At 34.8% G+C, this 19,929-nt stretch overlaps 1 protein-coding gene across 8 annotated transcripts in view; it reads left to right on the top strand.

The window, feature by feature from the left end:
- The window catches only part of wrd (Protein phosphatase regulatory B subunit well-rounded), a 223,993-nt gene that overhangs the window by 174,382 nt on the left and 29,682 nt on the right, over positions 1 to 19,929 (top strand). For 6 of the 8 annotated variants that reach the window (XM_083118787.1, XM_083118789.1, XM_083118784.1 and 3 more), the window contains 4 exons: positions 2,490 to 2,623; positions 7,678 to 7,747; positions 13,567 to 13,697; positions 19,791 to 19,865. In XM_083118787.1, coding sequence (XP_082974913.1) covers positions 2,490 to 2,623; positions 7,678 to 7,747; positions 13,567 to 13,697; positions 19,791 to 19,865 — 410 coding nt within the window. The remainder of the gene's footprint in view (positions 1 to 2,489; positions 2,624 to 7,677; positions 7,748 to 13,566; positions 13,698 to 19,790; positions 19,866 to 19,929) is intronic. The other 2 variants (XM_083118786.1, XM_083118785.1) reach the window with 1 other exon arrangement.

The following is a 19,929-nucleotide window of genomic DNA, read 5'->3' as shown; positions in this document are numbered from 1 at the left end:
ACTGCAAAATGAACAAACTTTTTGCGTTGCTAAATAATCTTATAAATCGAGTGAAAACGTTATTCCAACAGGTTTCCAGCCCAGGTCACTGGCATACTGGGTCGTTTCACTATTTCTCTGTGTGGAGAAGTTATATTTATTGTGTTATTATGTACCTCCTTTTGCCTTTCTCTAAAATTTTCCTTTTAATTATTCATTAGAAAACCAAATCAGTTTTTACACTCTAAATCGCAACTTTATCGTAGTTAGTACAGGTTCAACTTTTTGAATTTGACATTTTTATACTTTTTTGTTTCAAAATGTGGTGTTTTTTTACAATGTAAGTAGGTTTATTTGTTGTCACGAGTTGTCATTATAAAACATAAAATTAGCTTTGGCAGTCATTGTTTCTTTTTATTTAATGTGTTCATTTTTTTAAAAAAAGCATAGTTGACTGCTACTTACTTTCTTTAACCGATAAAGATTATGAACTAATTAACCCTGGGGTTCCCAAACTTTTTAGTTTCGTGGCACCCAAGTCAAAATGTAGACCTATCTTAACACTTACAAAGCTCAGTTAGTGTGGTTAGTTGGCTTAAGTTAAAAAATTAACACATTTCAAATTCAGAAATATTTTACATGTAAACATTACTAAATAAGCACATGGGTATTTGGAACAATCATATCATTGGTTGAATTTGCCACACGAGACTAACAAGTAAGTGTAATTTCAGTAAGAATATTAGAACATTTTGCAGCACCCCTGTGAGCCAGCCACAGCACCCCAGGGCACCATGGTGCACACTTTGAGAACTGCTGAATTAGCCCATGTACTTTCTCTGGATAAAATTTTTGATAAGGAGTATTCAGTTTTAAGAGCACTTGTCTGGGTGTCACGTTAATATGTATGTCAAAATGGAATCTTATTTGTTCACATTCTCTTCTCTCAGCCTTAGAAGAACTAAACACCATAGGGCACTGGTTCCCAAAGTGTGTGCCAGAGCACCTCGAAAGGTCCAATATTTTTTTACTGAAATTCAATCAATGATATGATTGTTGTACTTATTTTGTACTTTTTACACATAAAATGTTTCTGAATTTAAAATATGTATGTCTATTTTTTAACTTTAGGCAAGCAACCCAACCATACTAACAGAGCGTTGCAAGTGTTAGATAGGCCATCATTCTGACTTGGGAGCCGCGGAAAAATCTTGAAATACTAAGGGCACCGTGAAACACAAGAGTTTGGGAACCCCTGCCATAGCGCATTGCAAAATAGCAGTGGCAGAGGTTGGCATTATAGGGAATGTCAAGCTTTTGATAGCATTTCCCATCTGGTGCATGCTTTTACATTAAAAGTCCTGCAAATTTGTTATGAATTCAGTATGTATCAGGGTTGCTGATAACATTTATTTTATGTGTTATGTTATTTGATGGACAACATATAAGAATACATCTAAATGCCTTCAATAATTGTTCTCTCCCTCAATAGTAAAGTTTTTTCACTGCAACCTCCAAGCTTTCTGATCTTGTACCTCACGCTTCATGATGCACTTGATATACTTTATCAGATGATATCTTCTTCTCTGTACCCCAGTCAATGTCCTAGTCAATTTATTTTTCTTTGTTGATCACTACCAGCTGCTCTCTTTCCAGGAATGTTTTATTTCTTCCTTTCTCAGTTCATTTCACGAGCTCCATTCTTCACCTAAGCAACATTTCTAAAGCTTCTTTTCACTTTTATTAAAATTTCTTTATAGCATCCAGGTTTCCCTGTCGTACAATGCTACACTCCCGAAAAACACATTTTATTAGTCTCTTCCTTAATTATTTGTTCAAAGTCCATGTTACCAGAAGACAAAAGTACAGTGAACAGTATGTTTGTATACCTAAGGTCTTATCCTCAATTTTACACATGCATGCCCTCTATCTGTATGTAAAAAATACTCATAAGCCATAACTTATCCTTTAAGAAATAATTCAACACTTTCGACTAAAGATGTTTACACTAAGAGGGGGAGGAGGGGGGTGACAAGGATTAGGTGCAATGTTGTTGCATTACCTCTGTTAGGTTAGTGATGGGGAATTATTTTGAAAACATTAACTCTTTTCGCATTGTAATATTACTTTTCTAAATATTTGAGTAACCTTGAAATGTGGTATAAAACTGTGTATCATCAATACTTAACATTTATTTTCAGTTAAATATGTTATATGTGTGTGCTTATGTAGTCATTGCAATGTTAAAGAGATATTTAGTGAATTATTTATTGATCATAGGTTTGCCTAATTGACAGCTACTTCAGTTAAATTGTGTTTAAACCTTGTTGATTGATTTACATGTATTATCTTCTGTGTATTATTTAATGCCATGACTATGTGAAACAACTATTTTCTCAATTTGCAACACTATATGTTGCTGAGTAAATAAATTGCATTAATTTTTATAATTCTTATTGTAAATTTCTTGTAATAAAATTATATTTATAAACTTTTTGTTTCTTTAATAGTTTGCTGTGAATTTGTTTCGTACATTGCCACCCTCCAGCAACCCCAATGGAGCTGAGTTTGATCCTGAAGAGGATGAACCTACGTTAGAAGCTGCTTGGCCGCACCTACAATTGGTTTATGAATTTTTTCTCAGGTTTGTTTCGTGTTATATTGTTTTGTGCTATTAAAATATGTTTCTCGAAAGTTGTGTAGGCTTTACTTTCATCATGGGGGGAGGGGGGTTGGAATATTGACCAAGATTGAAGTGAAATAGACTGAACTAACCTGATTTATGTGTATTTTGTGTAGTTGCACATGGTGTAGGTGGAAAGCTAATAGTCTGTAGTGTCACCTATGCGGTTAATGAATCTCAGAACGCAATGGTGGAAGATCTGACATTATTACAACATTAGAGGGGGATCGTTTTTATCCACGGATGTATCAATTTTTTATTGGGAGAGGGATAAAGGCAAATTTTAATGCCAGAGTGGTCATAAGTTGGATTTGTGTGTGTTCAAAAATGGGAAGGGGGAATTTGGACTTTCATAAGAAATACATTGACCACTTTCAAATTCAATTGAAATTAGATTATTTTATATCATTTTCTGAAATATTTGTTTGAGTTTGTTTTGTAAGTCCACTTTATGCACAGAGGCTAAGAGGGGCTAAACCTACAGTTTAAAGTGGGATCCAAACTAGCATGTGCCCCCACCAAGTATTGAACCTGAGACCCCTTGATTACAAGATGAATGCATTATCATTATACCATCAGAGAGGCTGTTTTCTGAAATGTATGCATTACTTTTGATATGATAACTTCAGATTTACACATTGGAATATAAAAATCATGTAATTGTTTTTATTATTTATGTATTTATTTGAAAAGTCCTGAATACAGAAAAATCCATTTTACATCAGGATATCAACCGGAAAAGAAATAAACGAAATAATAAGATGGACACATACACACACATATACATATATAACAAGAATAATAACAACTAGGGCAAAAATAATATTATTTACACTTCAGCTGCTTTATGCACACCGTTCTGTAAGTCTGCTTTGATAAATTTGGAATTTGTTAATTTTTGCATATTCTATGAATATGGAAGCTTTATGTATTCATATGGATATCTTGGAAATTTCAGGGAACTATGTCTATCACTGAATCTCCTAAATACATTTACTGTTTACATATGATGTGTAACTTCTGCACATCTTGCTACTAGAGTTCCTGGGTTCAAATTCCACCATGGGTGTTCTTTGTGATTAGCCTAAAGTGGCAGAAATGCATTGTAAAATAACTAATATAATAAAATTTTTGAAAAGATTATCTCGGGCTATCGACCAGGTGAATTGCTGAACTGATTCCTGGTCGATAGCCCGAGAGAATCTTTTCATCATTCGTTGCCAGGAAAGCTTAAATACTTACTTCATAATAAAATTGTGTTGTTTGATAGATATAAATAGCCAGTTTGGAAACAAATCTGTGATCCAAGTTTTCTTGTAGTTTAAAAATGCAAGAAATAAAAATTAAGATTACAAAGTCATTAAGTTTACATGTGAAAAACAGTATTATTTATTCATATGCTTTTTCTACCCACAATGATTACATATTATTATGTTAGATATTAAAACTGAAAGTTAATTACTAAATTTGTGTGTAATGACTAGAGTGCGGATTTTGCATATTTGCATATTTTTTTCCGGTCCTCTCATTAATATGCAACCGGGTTCTAAAGTTGTTTAAGAGCATTCCAAACCGAAGTAGGGGGGGTTTTAAAGTGCATATAAATGCATATTTAAGGTGTTCAGGCATATTTACTGCGTAAGTGCATATAAATGCATATTACGTGAAAAAATCATTAAATTGATAGTTTTTTTTAAATATATTTGTTTACTTGGTTAATGTTTCGTCTGTGGAGTGTTTCTGAGAGTAAAATTTGAAGCACAGGTGTTCGAAAACCTCTGTTTATGCGCTGCAGGGCAGACATTCCCCCTCCCTGCGCAAAGTGCATCCCACAAGCGCTGGATGCATGCCAGAAAGAAAATGTGCAAAGCCAATTGGCTTTCGTAAATGCACACTTTGCATCCCTCCCTTCGATTGTGACCCAACTGGAGACAGAAGGAATGTCTTTGTGTTCTGCTCTCACTCTTTGGGAAAATGTCAAGAAGGAAATTGTATCCGTTCCAACATCAGTGGGGAGAATTATTGCAGAAAAGGCAGATAAAGTGACTTCCAAGAACCCAGGTTTGAATTTTTTGTGCACAGTGAAAGCTGTGCTACAACATGAATCAACAGAACTATTACAAGATCTCATGCCAGAGGACATAGCTGCATTGAAATATTGTCCAGTGACAAGTTCTAGTGTGGAGCGCACCTTTTCTTCATACAAGGATATACTAACTGATAAACAGAAAAATTTCACTCTAGCCAATTTAGAGAGATATGTTGTAGTGCACTGCAATTTACATAAATTCAATTTAATACAAGATTTTGCAACCTTACTTGACATGGAAGCTGTTGTTACTTCATCTTTACCTTCAATAGTCACTATGGGGATGTAACGGGTGACCTTCCACGTAGTACACCCAAATGTCAACCTCACTTCCACATTAGTACAACATGGACTGAAGACTAACGAGTCTCTGGCGAGGCCAGTATAATTTTGTTTGTATTGTCCTGTTCTTTTGTCCTTATGTGTGCTGAGTGCCCCTTTACAGCATCAGCTTTTAACAAAAGTCAGAATATTTTAATATTTTATGATTTTAGTTCTGCAACGCTAGAGTTGTTATGTGTAATGATAAGGGGCTGGACCCCGTATAATGTGACGGGTACAAAATAACCTTAGTGCTGATGCACCCAAAATTTTAAATTCAAATTCAAAAAATTCAAATAGTCACTATGTGTGTGTGTAGTACTTTAAAAAAAATGTATTTCGAGGAATTTTTTTGTGCCTATATTTTTCCTTTAGTGCATAATTTGCATATTTGAGTGCATATTTTACTTGTTTTTAGTGCATAGATGCAGCATATTTTCCACTTTTTTAGTGCATATTGATCCGCACTCTAGTAATGACTTATCAGTTTATCTCCCTGTTTGATCCTTAGCAAAATGGATATCAAACTTATTTTTAACTTTAAGTTCTGTTTACCAAAATCAGGATCTAATCATTTTTGCTTTTGTTTGTGATATCCTTTCATCCGAGATGTCAGTTTGTTTATCTTTAAGTAAAATGTTCAGTTGTAAAATCTCCCGCAACTGTTGCTACTTGATATTAATTACATTTATATGAACTTGTGAGCATGGGTATTGGGATTGAAATTTCAAGAGAGAGTATAGCAGAAGTCAATTTATTGGTAAATGTAAAATTATGTTTACATTCGTTCAATACTGTGTTATTTACAGAAGTTTTATTTTCTGATTTGGTCAGTGCTTTGAATTCTCATACATAAACTGTAATGAAATCTTCTTTGGTTTGAGGGCTAATTTACATTTCAAGAATCACTGGCAGTCTACTTATCTTATTAGACCTTACAACTAGAGCCTAAAAAAAGAAGCATAGGATCAATACCATAAAATTGACATTGATTATTTTATTTTATTTTATTTTATTTTATGTATATATTTCTTTATGTATTTACTTATTAAATAAGTTTTGGCTCCAGTACTGTGGACCTGTCACCTGTTTTAGGCCGTATTTCCCCAGTTTATCATTAAAATCTTTTCATCCTTTTAATGAGGAGGTTATTTTTTATTTATTTTTTACATAAACATAATTACTACGTTCAATTTAATTCTTTCATAAACACTCATTTTAACAAAAGTATTTCACTTGTTGCTGGCCATCAGTAAAAAAATACACAACTATTTAGTACTTTTCAGCAGTCAGTTCACTTGTCTTTTGTTTCTTCTTACCTGGTTCACTCATGACTTGGCGGCTTGTAACACGACTAATAAACTGCCGACAGCAGCCTCACAGCGAGTTTACAGTCTTACAATCACGAACTTTCTACAAACGTCAGTGTTCCACAGGGTTGTGAATAACTGCCTACTGGCCCAGTATTTTGTACAAACAATGTTGCATCTAACAATGTAATCAAACCGGCCTTGTCACTAACAACAGTGTAGTGTAGAAGAAGAAAGCTTTCGATCGCCCATTGTTCAGTCGTTCAATAACGAATTGTTGGTTACTCCGAAGGGAGAAGGCAAAGAACATTTACATTTTCTATGGTTAATTATTATGTGATTCAATAAAGAAAGAAATTAGCTGTTACAACATAGCTCTTTTCCTGATACAACTGTTGAAAATATGGAGAGATAAATAATAAAACTTTTTGTGACTATGCATAATAAAATCCGTATAATATGACAGAGCAACGTGGGCTACCTCTCACGGTTTGCCGGTCATCTGGTAAACTGCGGTCAACGCGTTGGCCACCCCTGATATATAGCATGTTAAGTAGAATTACTGTCAATAACAAATGGAAATATTTCTAATGCTAATAATGCTAGACTAACAGCATTTTGAGTTTCTGATAAGGAAACCCATCAAGTTTCAGTATGTCTTCATGTGCACTTTCACATAGTGACCCGACATATATCAACACGATGGTGCTCTTATTCTTGCCATGTGTTTTGCAGCATCTCTGGTGTAATCGATTCACAAGCATTGTATATTATGTCAAAGGTCATCCAGGTATTGCGCTCAAGTTTAATAAGTTTTTTTCCCCTCCAAACCAATCGGACAAAGCTGATTGCTTTAGCTGTTCATGTGACCCTCTTTGGCTTTCGACGGAAAATACAAGAATATAATTTCCAAGTCTGTTCTCTTGCCGGACCCACTTTAGGACAGGTGTGAAAGCTGGCTTCATCCAAGAATGCAACATGATTTAGAAATGTGTCTTCATCAATCTGAGATAGCATGTCAGTATCAAAGTCGTTCTGTTTGGGTTTATCCTCTTGTCTGAATCTCTTTTGCATTGAACTCGGATTGAAATTTGTCAAACCAATCTGTGAAAGCTCCCATTATAGTGTATATGTTTGGTCACATGATGCACAGTCACCATATATAGCAATTTTTTTTATATGTAATAGTAAAACTTGAGAGTTCTGTAACTAACAATAATAATAACAACAGGTGGTATTTTGTTATTGGTAGTAATTCTACCAAACATGTAATTAAGTTATATTATTTTCTGCAGGTTTTTGGAGTCTCCAGACTTCCAGCCAAATGCTGCAAAGCGGTATATAGATCAGAAATTTGTGTTACAGGTTGGTTTAATTTTGTAATTATTAATAACACCTGTCATGTATTATTTATTCTTGATAAGTATGAAGCATTCAGATCTAGCATAAATCCAGCAGATATTGTTGAAAGTTCCAGAGCATATTTAAGCATGTTTGTATTTACACACCCTTTCCTCAAAATCACTTATCGACCTCATCATAAATTCATTGGAACTCTATTGTTGCTAATACTATGAACATGTAATGTTAAACTAAGAAGCAAAAAAGTTGGTCTAGATCCTAAGAAAATCTGATTGTTTATCATGATATCTCTTTTGCTACACTTGAAAAAAATAGTTAAAAATTGAATTGCAGACAAAAGTGACGTGAAGCGAATGTACATTTCAGCCTGCTGAATCGGATGACCATTACAGTCTTGTGCAGATTATTGTAGCATACAACCTAGAAAGTAGAATGTGTGTTCTTATCAATGGTAATTCTTAATGGAACACATTGCTTGTAATAGTGTTGCAAACAAACCAGCAGGAGAGGTTGTAAGTAGTGACATTTACTTGCAATGCTTTAATAATTGTAATAATAATAACCCTTGGTGCATCACTTCCATGTGCTTCAGCAGATGTGGTCGATCATCCAACCAGTTACGGGCTGACATGTGGTCATCACGACTAAGCCCCAGTTGTTGTAGGTTTCAATGACCATAATTATGATAATACTTCATTGTAAAATCATTTAGATCGATGCATGTTTTGTAAGTAAAGGTGGTACATGACTTAACTTTATGCAACATATTTTAGTAATAATTAACTTGCAAACCATATTCAGAAGGTATTTGTAAATCACTAGGACTTATGTTTTCTTTGTAATGTGCAAGGTATTTTTCTTTCTTTATGCCAATTGGGAAGATGGTTTCATTTTTTTCGTTTCCCCTGAACCGTATTAGTGTCAATCTTGTTTTTCATACAGTACAATATTGCTGAACATGAACTACAGGGTCTTTCTTTCCCCTTTGTGCACCTGACGGTGGCTGCCCGCATGCCAACTGCCGTCAAATCGCATGCGATATCTCTGCTATGGAAGTCGCTAGCTCCGAAATGACTTCAAGTTCTCAGAATTATAGTTACAATTACATTCAAAATAAGCACGTTAATTGTCACTAGGGATGTTGGAAATGTTGTCCTTGTGCATCCACTCATTTTTGGCATGTTTTTAGGAAATTTCACTTAGCTTTGCTAACAAGACACTTAAGTTTCCTAACAGCTCGTGGCGCCAGAGTGCCGACTGAAACACATGGCTTTGATCATAACTTGTGGATTTGTTTCTTAACCCCATTCCGTTTCAGTTCATTCGCATTTTTAAAGTGGTTTAAGTGTTACAAGTGTTCTTGCGATATTTTATTGTTTTATACAGTGTTTATTAAGTGTATAGTGTCCCAAGTGTTATTTGTGTTTTGCTATAGTTTTAATAATGGCACATACGCACACGTTACAACAAAACGTAGGGCCTCCCCGATGGCACAGTTGTACCGTCGTCACCTTGTAATCAAGGTGTCCCGGGTTCGATTCCCTGTGGAGGCGCATAGTGGTTCAGATCCCACTTTAAGCTGTAGGTCCCGATTAGTCTTACTGTGCATAAAGTGGATTTAAACCCCAACTCAATCAATCAATACAACAAAACGTTTTTATGTACGATTCGTATCTGATTACAAATTCTTGAAGGGATGTCCGTAGACTATTTTCAACAGAATTCCCAGGTGTGCCTGTTCCACACAGAAATACCGTGCAAAACCTTGTGAGGAAATTGAGAACAAGAGTCGGTTAAATTTCTGTAAACTATTTATTGGGAATTTTAGTGGTGGGGTAATTGATCCACGTTTAATGTTCTTCTCTAACAAAGCAAGGTTCCATTTGCAGGGAACAATCGAACCTTATTTACGTTGTTGAAATCATTTGAATAAGGGTATCTAGCCTTTTTTTCTAAATTTAATTTTATTTGAAAAAAAAATTCTTTTTCACATTTTGATCACACACACTGACTTTATCTCTCTTTTCCCAGCAACAATTGGACCATTCGTTCATTGTTGAACTCTTTATGAAAAGGGATATCTAGGCTTTTTCAAATTTAATTTTCTTTAAAAATAACTCTATCCTACAATATTTTTATCACATTTTGATCACAAGATTTCCTTCATCTGTACTTTTTCATCAACAATGATAGAGAGCTTTTGTTCCATTGTTGTACTTTCTAAGTTTCAGATTTGCAGCCTTGTTTAAATTTAACTTTCTTTAACAATCTCGCATTTCTGCAATGTTTCTCTCACATTTTTATCGCATGTTGCGCTATTTCCCAGTTTCCTGCCAAATTTAGCTCATCTCTTTACTCAAACCTGCAACATCTCAATCTCTAAACTATTGTGGCTTCTTCTCCCGTTGCCTTTTGTCACCCTGATTTATTGGTTAGTGTTAGTTCAGTGTTTATCTATGGGGAAATTATAAAATAAAGTCAATGAACAAACCTTCACACATTAGTAGAACTGAAGGAGAATATTAGGAGAGAAACAGTGGGGATTTCAGAAGCTGAACTCTTGCATGTAAATGGATATTTCCGGAAAACATGGCAAAAACATGTGGATGCACGAGAACATTTCCAACATACAAGGTATGTGCTTATTTTGATTGTATTTGTAACTGTAATTTTGAGAACTTGAAGTAATTTCGAATGGTTTCCATAGCGGAGATATCACACACGATTTGATGCCACGGTTAGTTGCCCTAAGGGCAGAAATAGTGTGTCTGCGATTAAGAAAAGTTTTCATCATTATAGACTGAAAGAATTCTCGCAAGTTTAATTACTAACTGTTTTCAAAATGTTACATAATTTTTATATGAGACTTTTCAGTGTCCTATATTATTTACACCATCTACGGTCATCGCTATTACAAATCTAAGGGAGGTTAAATAAGGGCTTTTAAACAGGATGAGGATTGATAGGCTCTAAAAACTTGCAAAATGAGCAGGCAAATGAGAAAAAAATAGAAAATAGGTACTATACCTACCGCAAAATGACTTTGGACTTCATAACAAAAGCACAAAAAATTACATCTATTACAGGCCGGAGGCTGTGTCTCGAATTATTGACTTGTTGATAAAAGCAAGAAAATTGGTAGGATTAATTGTTCTATCATTAAAGATATATTCAGTCGAGTAGCCAATTTATATCTGCACTCCGATGGCCGCCATATTGAAAATAATCCACCATATTTTCATAATAAATCAATAAATCTTTTTTTGAAAAATAAGAAATATAAGTTTTTCAGAAAGTCTTAGTAATTCCGAACCAAACAATGGCATTTTCTATTCTGTAAGATTACTTAGTGTTTGTTAGAAGTCTTAAGACTAACTGAACCCCATTTTTTTCTAGATTTATAAATTTATCTTAAATAACATTTTAAGAGAAATACAATTTACAAACAAGTATACATAATTTTTTAAAAAAGAATCATTGTGAAGACTTTCAACTTGCAGTTATTCTCATAAAATGTTTTGTAGTTTTTCTGAAACCCTTCTATTTCGTATTTTTCAAAAATAGATTTATTCATTTATTATGAAAATTTACATTATTTGGAACATTTCTGAGAAAGCCCAACGTTGATAGGAGACACCGTTCCAGAAATATATATAATAAAAACAATATCAAATATGGCCGATTATTTTCAAGATGGCGGCTGTCGGAGCCCAGATATCGATTGGCTACTCGACTGAAAATATCTTTAATGATAGATCAATGAATCCTACCAAGTCTCTTGCTTTTATCAACAAGTCAATGATTCGGGACTTAGCCTCAGACCTGTGATAAAGATGTAATTTTTTGTGCTTTTGTTATGTGGTCCGAAGTCATTTTGCGGTGGGTGTAATAGTTCTGCACATCGCCCTATGATGCGAAGGGTCCCAGGTTCGATTCCTAGCTTGGGCATGGATGTTTGTCAGTGTTCATTCATCAATTTCATCATATCACCATCTTCGCAAATTAGCCAAAAGTGGCACAAAAAGCGAAGTAAAATAAATTAAATGAAATCAAACTAAACGTGCTGATCATTTTTCATCATTTTCATGGATTAGGCACTGAAAAAGTTGTTATCTTCGAAAGAAGCACTTGTGACTCAGTCACAAAAGAACACTATACCCATGAAACATGAATACCACTCACTCAGGCACATACTGGTTCTGGTAATTTACAATGCATTACAGAGAACAATGTTATATTGCAAGCGAAACGATCAAGAAAATTTTTGGATCCAATTTTTTTGCAGGTTGTAACCAATATTGATTTAATAAGACACAAATAATTTCACGGGATGCAAATGCAGTCTCTCCTTTACAACTTTTGTATCTCCCCGATGGTGTAGTGGTAACATCGTCGCCTTGTGATCAAGGGGTTCCATACCCGGTGGAGACAGTGGTTCGGATCCAACTTTAAACTGTAGGTCCAGTCCCGATTAGCCTTACTGTGCATAAAGTGGACTTAAAACACCAACTCAATCAATCAATGAATTCCACTCAGAAATGTCTGTTTTTAAATACAAATGCCTACATTATCTTACCAAGGAACAAGAAAAGGCATTTTATGGCAAATCGTTAACCTATTATTGCATAAAATTTAAAACAAATCTCTGGGATCAGCCCACAAATTTCCTAAAACCATGCCAAAAATGAGTGGATGCACGAGGACAACATTTCCAACATCCCCCATGACAATTAATGTGCTTATTTTGAATGTAATTGTAATAATTCTGAGAACTTAGTCATTTCGAAGCTAGTGGCTTCCATAGCAGAGATATTGCATGCGATTTGACAGGAGTTTGTGTCCGGGCAGCCGCCAAGCATGCCACCATCAGGTGCACAAAGAGGAAAGAAAGACTCCGTAGAAATAAAACATAGTTTATGTCATGTGCCAACATGATTGTGATATAATTGTTACATTTACTTTGTTTTATTGACATTTCTTGCACAATTTCATTTTTGTGTAATATTTATCCTTTTGTTTATTTTTGTGTTATTGATAGATGCTGCCACAGACCCTGCTTGGGTGTTATTTAATCATGGGTGCAGAATTTGGGAAAAGGGTGGGGTGCAAGAGAGCTTCTGGCCCCTCCAAAATTCCTGAAATGGTGCATATATCTATAAAAATATTGTTTGTCAATGTGCAACCCCTCCCCACCTCCAATTTGAGGTTTCACAGAAGACTTTGTAAAACTGAAATACATCTGGGTTTAGATTCCAGATATTGGATTGTGAATTTGTACACGTACCTATGTTTAAATGGATGTAGATCATTAATATTGGTATTATGTAGCTAATTAATAGCAATTACTGTCTACCTCTGTGGCAGAGTAGTGAGCACAGTGTGCTATGATGCCAGGGATCCCAGGTTCGAATCCCAGCCTGGGCATGGGTGTTCTTTGTAAGTATCCCTTCATAAATTGCATCATATCATCACTCATCCTCATCTTTACGATTAGCCAAAAGTTGCAGAAAAGTGAAGAGAAATTAACCAAATCAAATAATAGCAATTACTACCTAAAAATAAATTAAACTGAACTCTGTAGTGTTACAGCCCTTCGAGGGCCAAGGTGTACCAAGTTGCTTTTCATTGGACAATGCATGGTCAGTTCATAGAGACTCAGTGTTATCAATTACCATGTAGTAACGAGTAACTGAGGTGGTCTGGTTTCTCAGAAATTACTAAATGGAGCAGTTATCATATTATTTGTGAAGTCCTGTATGTTTCTGCAAGATGTGTTAAATCTTTTTACTGCTGGTATTGATTTTTATGATTTTATTTCCCAGTTATTGGAACTCTTTGATTCAGAGGATCCACGTGAGAGAGATTTTCTTAAGACAACCCTGCATAGGATATATGGAAAGTTTCTAGGTCTTCGTGCATATATCAGGAAACAAATAAACAATATATTTTATAGGTGAGTTAGCTTTACATTCTTTGTCCAGTATAATTTAGTGAATAGAAATACAGTAGACTCGCGATTATCTGAACTAATTAGGACCGAGATTACCTCGGATACGGAAAAACTCTGATAATACGGAGATAATGTGTTAATAGGTTGTAAATGACGAAACAACACTTAAAACTGTATAGTAATTATTTATTACTAGTATAACGTAAATGAGATGATTACTTTTTCTGCTTAGAATAGGCCTACACAGACTTAAACACCACCGTAACAATCAGATACACCGACAATGTAACGAACATGTGCAGCGTGGACGGTGACTTGACTCCATAAACAAACAGGGGGCTGCATTATGAAGCGCGATGTTTTACCAACCACTCCCTCGGTTAATCAGGACTCGGTTAATTGCGAGTCTACTGTAAATAATTCTATTAGGTTTTGTGAAAGCCCTGAGGTGTCAAACACAAGATGGAAAATGTTGGCAACACACAATTTCTAAAATAATGTCAAACTCCATATATTCACTCATATACAAATATATATATACAGGGTGTCCAAAAAGTCACCCAACCGAGACTTTGAGCATTACATAAGAAAATCATGCTCTATGTGGAAAAAGTTACTAAGTTGTAAAAAAAAAGAAACTTGAATAAAAGATCTGTGGAGTTGCTTGCAACAATTTTCGATGTATATTAATGGTATAACGACTTTGTCAGTATAATTCAAACTCAGTATCAGCACAATAGGTAGCTATGGTGCTATATTGAAAAGGAAATTTAAATTTACATATACTGATAACTTTATAATTATTATATTGATAAAAATAAAAAATAAAAACTAGAAACAACAAAAATTACAACAGCATCAAATTATGAATATGTTTACAAGAACGTTTATAAGATATCAATGCTATACATAAAAAAAATATATCTTTGTTATCTCCTTCCAGGATAAAGCAAGTCTTTGTATCTACAATTCTGAGCTTCAGTTTTCGAAATTCATCATCTGATCAAATCACCACCAAACGTAGAACATATAAGTGTCACTCTATGCGACCTTCCTCAAAGCACTCATTTGAGGAACTGTAACTTTACAAGCCTGCCCCATTAACGAAGATGAAAACAGATACCTATTCACTGCTTCCAATTCAACATGGCATCTATTATACATATCAGTGTCATTCCACAACTTTCGAATCTTTACAAGATTATATCATATTCAAAGTTCATTCGAGTCATAAAAGGCTTCTATATAACTTAAACATCCAAGTTATTATAACATTGCCCAGTTTAATGCTTTAAAAGCAACAATTATTGTACAAATATATCACCATTCCATATTGCTAAATCTGTACTTATCTTTTTTCCATCCTCAGATCCCTTTTTTAAAGTCACAGACCACTAGTATTAGAGCAACTAGTTCAAGCCAGATTTTTTAGTATGAGTTATCTTCAATTGTTTTTGTTTTATATTTTTGTCCATAAGTGCTTAACAGCTTGAATGTTTGTGTAGTAAATGTACATATTTGCTCTGTTACAGCTATTTTACTATGTATATCACAATATACTTATCTAATGATTACAATTACCATTTTTTGAATGTTGATACAAAATACCAAGTATGACATCATATTATACATTGAACAATTTTAAAGAGTTGACCTTTGTATATAAACCTTGATGCCAATGCAAATGTACATCATTTCAATAAATTTAATTATAAATTTGAATGTATCATATCTTTCTTGTCTGAAAGAACACATATGATTTAAAATATTTGTTTTTCATTTTGTCAGTCAAAAATAACTGTTATGAATATGAATTCAACATATTGCACAATTTGATAATTTTGTCATTATATACAAATTGGCTTTTTTAAACATCATATTTAATAAAGTTAATTTAAATAATAATTTCAGACATTTAATTGCATTATATGAATAAATTTTGAGTAATCATATGACTAAATTATTATAAATATTGCACAAATGTGGAACTTTGGACTTAGCCTAACTATTTTCATATGTTGTTATGACAATGTATTATTTTTATTGTCATAATGGTCTCTATGGGTATTTATCGAACTGATAGAAGAACAATAAATGTTTACACATTTTATGCATTACAGACAATTTATGCAGTTAATTATGACATATTCATAAGAAAAGTGTATTTTTTCTTTTAATTATGAGGTTATCTGGCAACATCAGTCATGTCAGAGTGCAGTACTATTGTGCCAGACATCTGCTATGTTATTGAATCAATGCAAAGATGAAATAAGTGTCTTGAAATTTATCGTACAAAAAAGTTAGGTTAGATAAGGTAATTTTGTAGAGCATGATTTTTTTGTTTAATGTTTCAAAACTATCCACACAGACAAAGTTAATATCCAGTTTAAGTTTTGTGTGTACCATTTTTTTTTAAATACAAAAGTAACATATGTTCAAAGTTTCAGTTGCATGACTTTTTGGACTCCCTGTATAAGTGTGGGTTGAAGATTTAATAGTGGCAACTATTTATTTACAAATGATTCAAAAAAGATACCTCTGTGAAACTTTTACAGCCCTTCGATGTAGACACGAGCTTTGCATCTTCTAGTTAAAGCTGGTTAAAGATCGGTTAGTTCTTTGAACTTTCCAGCCTAACCATTACCAGTGCATAGTTATAGAGATTGGTTAGTTCATCAGACTCTCCAGCCTAACTATTGCCTATTTTGGGCAGAGCAGGAAAAGGTTTATTAAGCTCTTGCCTTGACTCATTCTCACCCAACAGGTTGGTAGGTGCCAGGGATTGCCCCAAGTTGATACCTTCCTGGAGATGAAGCCTGCTCTGAAAAAGGTTTATTAAGTCGCCAGGTTTGTGTACAACCTGTTGCCAGCGATGTGGAACTCATAGTATACCTGTAGCAGCACCTGTTCTGTTGATGGTTCGAATTACACCGCCTAGAATAACGTAGTGTGGAAAACGGCATGCTTCTGTGCTCTCTGGTTGGTTCCACTCGAAAATGATCCGCTAGAGGCGCTGGTTTTGACCCCGGTGCTTGGTGTTCGACTGCTTATAATGGAAGTAAATGGAGTTTTCGCTGCAACGTCTGATTTTTTTACATGAAGCATTTCTATGAACGTGATAATTGCTATGATATTTGGTACAGTGGTCGCGAAGATATTAACGACCATTCTAGACATCGACCACGTCCTGTTATCGTCATACTTTCGTTAATAATTCGGGAGAAAAAATACGCGTGGAATGTTCCTGGCAACTAAATTTTTGTGTATGAATTAGGTTCATTATTATTATCATCATCATCATTTCTTTTAAAGATATACACACTGAAGCATTTGTATTTTTGATATTTACTGTCTCTTTTCTTCCGCTTTAAACTAATTGCGGCGATGATGATGATGATGATTGCATGAAACGACAAGGGGAACCCCACAAAACTTTCTTAGTGCCATCGACATGAGTGTGAGGCAACTTTCAAACCAATGGGACAAGCGACACGTGATGTTCACACTGTCACACTAGTGACACACACTTCCAGACTGAAAAATAGCATTCATTGCACATGAGGGTCCAAACAGCAAACGACACGTTCATATGGCGTATTCGCGTGCTACTTGTTACTTCGGTCGGAAAGCTCCTTAAAGGAAGGGTGCTGAGATCGAAGCGACGCGCTACAGGGCGAGTTCCAAACTAAGTGACAAGCGACATGGTACCTTCAGTCTATTAGCAAGTGTTGCTTGCGATCAACAGATAGGTGACACGATAAACCGCACATTACAACAACAGATCTAGGCATCACGATAAGCCACACGTGTTGCTTTGTCACTTCTGCGTCGCTCCAACTGGGCCATTCCCTCAATAGCTTGTAACATGTTACCGTGGTTTGTTGTTCGCGCATACGCGATGCAATGAGTGTCTTGCTTTAGTGAGATTGCGCACCAAAGCGACAAGCGGCACGCGACACTTTATCGCTTGAGGATTTCACCAACCGAACGCTGGCCTGTGCTTCCCGTCATGCCGCTACGATGTGAAATGTTGCTCTTGATTGGCTCCTTTCCAAGCAACATGTGTCACTTCGGTATGAAAGTTGCCTTGGACCGAATGACCCATGTTGCTTTGGTGTGAAATCCTCGTATCGTTTGTCGCGTGTCGCTTTGGTCTAAAATCACCTTGAGGAAACTGTGCAGTCAGAGCTTTTGTCCCTACGGTTCGAAAGGCTGCATTGATTTCAGACTGCTCGCTTTCAAGCGACATTTGTGGTTTGTCGCCTCGGTATGAAATATCTCTCAGGATACTATTTATATTCTGATAACATAGGAAAATAAACTCTAATACACAGTCCAAGACCTGACGTCCGGAATCACATGTTTCTTCTTGTGTTACGCATGCTATTTATTTATTAATTCTATTTTACTTTTCTTTCCAAATTAATGTAATTTCGTGACTGCAAATCACTCCACAAATATAACCGTTTCCATCAATTCACTTACCGCCTTTCTAGAGAAACAAATCTACACAATATATTCCAAAAACTAACTAAGCCGCATTACTTTCATAACAAAATTAGCACCTGGGTCGATCGCACTGCCATCTACTTGTCATCGTCTCGGGGAACCAGTTTCTTGGGTCGTTTTCCACACTACGTTATTCAAGGTGCTGTAGTTCTACTATTAATGTGGCTACATGGGACAATATGCACTAAAATTAAATGTAAGCTAAATAAAAAAAAAAGAACATGCTTCTTGAACATTATAGTTATGAAGAAATACTAGTGTTACTTTTTTACACCTAGATAGTTGAATTATTAGTGACTTAATACTTTCACAGATATGCATTGGATCTAAATATATATATTATTTATTATTCACATAGTTTTATTAAACCATATTTTGTTTTCATTTCTAACTATTTTGAATTAGATTTTACCATTGGAAAGTTTTAAAAAGTAGTTTCTTTTAACTATTTTTATTTATAATTATTGGCTACATTAGTATCTATCAATATACTTGTTACTTTTGTGAATGTCATTCTTCAGACTAATAATTTCAAAAACTGCTTTGTTTAAAAGAACAAACAATTTTTGTGCGTGTCTGAGTTACAGAGCATTCAAAAAAATTCCTGCACTCAGTATTAGAAATTACTACTACATGAATTGGTAATCCTTGCGGAAGGAAGTGGTATTATGGTGGTCATGCAAGATTAACTTCATGAGATTCAGCAGCAAATCAAGAAATATGTGAGACGTGTGTCACAAGTTAAGGCATCATTTGGATCCACATATAAATATTTAAAACCAGCCAAACTGCACATGTATTAAGCTGAAATCTCGGACCCGCATTTCTGGCATACCGTGCCATTGCTCTACCCACTGAGCTACCGAGCCGGCCTTGCCTCGCCTGATTTTTCGCTATCGCTGTTTTACCTGCGTGGAATCATCTCTGCCAGTGCTACCGCAATGGGATCTGTTGCCTTTGAAACATGTACTAGAATATCAAACTGAAAATCCACATGCCTACATGAACTATCACTTAAGAAAAATGTGATTCTGGTGTGCTACAATGTGGAAGAAATTTTAGACCCTTGTGCAGAAATAGCACCAGTACCATTGAAAATTGTATGGTGGAATATGTGTAGGCATATGGAAATGCGTTTTCGAGATAATAGTGGTCATTTTAAGCATTTACTGTGAACCTCAAATTATCCCAAAGGAATGCACAGGAATTAGTGTACTGTCATATCAATTTGTATATTGTCCTCAGAAACTGCAGAATTCCTTACATTATTGTTTAAAAATGGTTGTTGGGCATTTGAAGATATATGAAATAAGTTTAATAAGGTAAAGTTCCCTGTTTGTTGTACATACATAGGGAGATGTGGATGGTAAGGCTCCATAGGTTCTTTTTTTAGAGGTGATGTGATCAGCACCATGCTCTGACCTAATGCTAGAGTGCACGGGCATTTTGAATTCCCTGTATGACATAAAAGCGACTGAATTGTGACATAATTCTGTTTAAAAATGTAATTTTTAATTTATTTCTTTATAAATTGTTGATTTTTCAGGTGTAATTTTTTCACAATATTAATATTAAAAACAATGTAAGCTTACTTTTTTGCAGGTTCATTTATGAAACAGAACACCACAATGGAATAGCGGAATTACTAGAAATCTTAGGAAGGTAAGCTTATTGTGTTAAATGTAATTTTCTCTCTCTTTGAAACAACAAGAAAATACTGCAACTT

Source organism: Lepisma saccharinum, chromosome 3, assembly GCF_977018435.1.
Source record: "Lepisma saccharinum chromosome 3, izLepSacc3.1, whole genome shotgun sequence".
Classification (NCBI taxonomy): domain Eukaryota; kingdom Metazoa; phylum Arthropoda; class Insecta; order Zygentoma; family Lepismatidae; genus Lepisma; species Lepisma saccharinum.
The sequence above is the reverse complement of the archived record's forward strand: the minus strand, read 5'-3'. Positions and strand labels throughout refer to the sequence as shown.